The sequence below is a fragment of the Anser cygnoides genome, chromosome 37 (assembly GCF_040182565.1).
Source record: "Anser cygnoides isolate HZ-2024a breed goose chromosome 37, Taihu_goose_T2T_genome, whole genome shotgun sequence".
NCBI lineage: Eukaryota > Metazoa > Chordata > Aves > Anseriformes > Anatidae > Anser > Anser cygnoides.
In genome coordinates this window covers 62762-67540 of record NC_089909.1, presented here as the reverse complement: position 1 = coordinate 67540, position 4779 = coordinate 62762, and the positions used below count along the sequence as shown (strand labels likewise).

At 49.4% G+C, this 4779-nt stretch overlaps 1 protein-coding gene across 1 annotated transcript; it reads left to right on the top strand.

Annotated features, from left to right (window-relative positions):
- Positions 1–3515: 3515 nt before the first annotated feature.
- Positions 3516–4481, top strand: LOC125179666 (olfactory receptor 14A16-like). Its single transcript, XM_066986978.1, has one exon. The coding sequence runs from the start codon at positions 3516–3518 to the stop codon at positions 4479–4481; it is 966 nt and encodes a 321-aa protein (XP_066843079.1).
- The last annotated feature ends 298 nt before the right edge of the window (positions 4482–4779 follow it).

Sequence of the window (4779 nt, the reverse complement as noted above, 5' to 3'; positions counted from 1 at the left end):
CTCAGCCCACAAGGTTTCTCACTTTTAGACCCACTGGGTGGGAGGACCAAGCTAGCTGCTGTGTGGTGCTTAGCTACTTCCAGGTTAATCCACAACAAAACCTTACTGAAGTCAGAGTAGATCTATATGCACTGCTCTGCTCTCATCTGCCAGGCCAGTCATTTCATCATGGACATTTCATGCCCAAATTGATTAGATGTGGCTTCCCCTACCTGAAGATGTCCCAACTGCTCCGGATGATTTTCTTGTCATTCCAGAGCCTGGAAAAGGGTTCCAGAAGGAGCTGCTCCATCGTCTTCCCAGGGATGAAGTGGAGCCTGAACACCCCGTACTTCCCTGGGCCCTCATCCTTGCCCTTCTTGCAGCTAGGAGGGACATTTGTTTTACTCCAATCTTGGGGCACTTCTGCTGGTCACCAGGATTGATCCCAGATGACCAAGAGTGACCTTGCAAGATCATCAGCCAGCTCCCTCTGCTCTCATGGGTGAATCCCATCAGGTCCCATAGACGTGTATCCCATTTGTTCTAGTATGCCCTGACCTGACCCACTCCCACCAAGTGTACATCTTCCTTACCCCTGACTTTCCCCAGTTCTCTATGACCTGGGATTCCAAAAGGACAGTCTTGACAGTAGGGACCGATGTGAAGAAGGAATTCAACACTTCAGCCTTTTCCCTGTCCTGTGTCAACAGATCCTGGGCCTCATCCAGCAGTGGGTCCACATATTCCCAAACCTCCCTTTTGCCATCTATGTATTTCTAGAAGCTCTTCTTACTGCCTTAGACATCCTTGGCCAAATTCCAATGGAGTTGGGCGTTAGCTTTCCGGTATTCTTCCCTACATGCTCAGACAAGGCCTCTGTAATCCTCTTAGGTTATCTGTTCTTGTTTCAACTGTCTCTATGCTTCTTTTCTGTGTTGGAGTTTTGCCAGGATATCCTGGTTTATCTATGCAGGCCCCTTGCCATTTTTGCCTGATTTCATCTTTCCTGGGATGGACTGCTCTTGATGATGGAGGAGGTGATCCTGGAATATTAACGACCTTTCTTGGACCGCTCTTCTCTCCAGGGCTTTATCCCACGGGACTCTTCCAAGTAGATATTGAAGAGGCCAAAGACTGCTCTCCCAAAGACCAGAGTTGTGAGCTTGCTATTTGTCAGCTATGCTGCCCTCCTGCAGGATCAACTCCACCGTGGTCACTGCAGGGAATATTGTTGACTCATCCAGAGCTTACCATGAAGCACAGCCCCCAGATCCCATTCTGCAGAGTTATGCTCCATCCACTTGTCCCTCAATCTATATGTACATCCAGGAATACACGGTCTGATGTGCAGAATCTGACACTAGTTCTTGTTGAATTTGATACTGTAGGTGACTGACCAATGTTCCAATCTATCAAGACACCTCTGTAAGGCCCCTCTACCCTCAAGGAAATTGATAGAGCCTCCTAATTTAGTGAATGTAGGGCAGTCCACTCATGTGCCTAAGCTCCCAAACACCTTTTAGAAAGTACTGTCTCTAAATTACCCTTTCTCCATTAGTTTTCTCCCACTTTTGGGGAGGAGAGTGAGATGTTATAGGGGAGGTTTATATTATTTAGCTAACTGCCAAGGGACAGCTCCCAGGTTAGTGACAAGGCACAAAGGGAGGCAACATTTTTAGGCAGTATACACTGACAAAACTCTAATACCTATATTCTCAGTCTCTAAAGTCCTAAATTTAAGGATTACTGCTAACTCAGACATCCTCTGGCACCTCAAATGTCAAATGGTGTTTGCATTCGAACAACTCACTGCTCTTCTCTATCTCCTGTAATTACTGAGGGAGCTTAGTCTAGAGTATTTTGTACATATCTGAACAGAGGCGAGAGAAATCCCAAACCGTGTGGGTTTGTGGCTGATAAGGAAGGTCCTGGGCCCTATTTCAGGCCAGGACATCAAACTCAGAATGAGATGCATCAATTGACTCACTGTGATCACTTCCCTCAGCTTGGGAAAATGTGATCCCTGTGAGTCACAGTCTGGGTGCCCTGCCTTTAAATTGGAAGAGGACAAGGTGATTCTTTGATGAAACTTCTCCCAGTATGAGAAATGACACTGCTGGAAGTAAGTGTTGCTCCTCAGCTGTGGGAGGGAACATCAGGGATTGCTTCAGTCTGTTTCAAAGCTGGTTCCCCTGGAGGCCCAGGGACATCTCAAGGGACACAAGAGAGGGCAGAGACAGAGAGGCCTTGGTCTGAAGCTGTGCTGCTGAGCTGGGCCAGGCTCCTGGGCCCAAGGGGAGCTCCTGGCAAGCGGGCAGCACTGCAGAGAGGCAGCTCTGCCCAGGAGCAGCTCCTCTGCACAGCGCAGCAGGGCTGGGGGCACTGTGTGCAGGGGATAAGGGCAGCTGGGAGAAGGGAGGGAGATGTTAAAGGCAGTGTGGAGGGGGGCTGCTGAGAGCTCACTGCGGGAGAAATCTTCCCAGCTCTAACATGGTAAGTGTCTGTGTGAGGGCAGGAAATGCAGTATCCTAGAGTGTTCTTCTACAGCTGCCACTTCCCACAGCCGGCAGGACATGCTACAGGGAATGCCCTGGCTTCTTTAGTGTGGAGGACAAAGATGTTCCCTCGATCAATGATTAGCTGCCAAAGCTGTCAGAGGGACAGGACATGAGGATTTATTCTTGCATTTCTGGCTTCAGGCTGCACAGCCAGTATGCAGGCGTGGCCAGGGCTGTGGTGCAGAGCAGGGCCCCTGCTGTGCCCAAAGGGCTGTGTGCTGGGACAGAGCCTCTGCTGCCTGCTAGGCTCAGCACTCAGCCTCAGCACTCAGCCTGCCTGGGGAGCTGCCCAGGGCGCTGTGGGGAGAAGCTGAGGGTGGAAGGAAAGGAAGGAGCTGCAACAGAGGAGGGCAGGGTCCTGCTGCTGCCCAGAGGCTGCTCCGTAGATCAGGCTGCTCACTGTTCTACAGCACCCCCACTGCACGTCCGGGGGAGATTCTTCACAAGGAAGACCAACATCTGCTGTACCCGAAGGGAAGGCACTCTCTGGGGTTTCTGCTTTCACTTTCCTGCTTTGAAGGGTAGCTAGGGGGATGGTAATGGAGTTGTCAGGTTTAAATGAATGACTGAAGATCAGAGAACATTACACTGAAAGGTCTGTCGGTCCTTGAGGAAACTCACAGTTTTGCTCCACACCCTTTCACCTTGAGAGAGCACCAAAACCACCGTCATTGTTTCTTGAAAAATGTTCTGCTCAGGATCTGCAAATAAGGAGATGCCTCTGGCCAGTGTGTACGTGAGATCCATCCCTGGTGCTCTTTACCAGATGCTGTAAAGTAGGGCTGACTTCTGATCTCACAGAGAATCTGCCTGGTCCCTGAGGCACACTTAGAAAATAAAAACAGACCTCACAGGGAAGAGGCAGTTGCTGAGGAGGGTTCTGTGAAACATGTTAGAGGTTTTGCTCACATAAGTCTACCTAACTTGTGTCTGTCTTTTCCTCCATGGACAGCCAAGCATGCCCTGAGGCAGCAAATGTCCAACAGCACCTTCCCCAACGAGTTCCTCCTCTTGCCATTCGCAGACACACGCGAGCTGCAGCTCCTGCACTTCGGGCTCTTCCTGGGCATCTACCTGGCTGCCCTCCTGGGCAACGGCCTCATCCTTACAGCCGTAGCCTGTGACCACCGCCTCCACACCCCCATGTACTTCTTCCTCTTCAACCTCGCCCTCCTCGACCTGGGCACTATTACCACCACTGTCCCCAAAGCCATGGCCAACTCCCTCTGGGACACCAGGGCCATTTCCTTTGCGGGTTGTGCTACCCAGATCTTTATGTTTGCTCTCTTTGTCGCAGCAGAGTTTTCTCTTCTCACCATCATGGCCTATGACCGCTACATTGCCATCTGCAAACCCCTGCACTATGGGACAATAATGGACAGCAGAACTTGTGTCAACATGGCAGCAGCTGCCTGGGGCAGTACTTTTCTCTATGCTGTGCTGCACACGGCCAATACCTTTTCCCTCCCCCTCTGCCAAGGCAATGCCCTGAACCAGTTCTTCTGTGAAATTCCCCAGATCCTCAAGCTCTCCTGCTCAGATGCCTACCTCAGAGAAGTTGGGCTTGTTGTGATTACTTTATGTTTACTCTTTTTGTGTTTTGTTTTCATTGTGCTGTCCTATGTGCAGATCTTCAGGGCTGTGCTGAGAATGCCCTCAGAGCAGGGACGGCACAAAGCCTTTTCCACGTGCGTCCCTCACCTGGCTGTGGTCTCCCTGTTCATCAGCACTGGCACATTTTCCTACCTGAAACCCTCCACCATGTCCTCCTCCTCCCTGAATCTTTTGCTTGCAGTTCTGTACTCGGTGGTGCCTCCAGCAGTGAACCCCCTCATCTACAGTATGAGGAACAAGGAGCTGAAGGATGCAGTGTGGAAACTGATGATGAGATGTTTTTCAGAGGCATTGAACTTCCTGGTTTCTTCTGCATATCACTCATAATGTAACTTGTTACTAGCCCTGATGTTCTATTTTTAATTTTAATTTTAATTTTTATTTTTATTTTTATTTTTATTTTGTTTTTATTTCTTATTCTTTTGCTGTAGTTGTGATAGTGTTTTCCACAAAGATATGACATTATTCATTCCCTTCTACAGGCAAATAAGAGCTCTGCTGTACCAGGTAGCACATCAGGCATAGAGAAAGGAGTCTGGTGAATTATTTGCTATTCCTCTAGTGAAATTAGTGGATCTAGTGAATCACCCCAAAAGGCTTTGGAAATGGTGTGGACTCTATGATC

Coding starts and splice junctions, on each gene's coding strand:
- LOC125179666 (XM_066986978.1), top strand. CDS start 3,516: ATGTCCAACAGCACCTTCCCCAACGAGTTCCTCCTCTTGCCATTCGCA.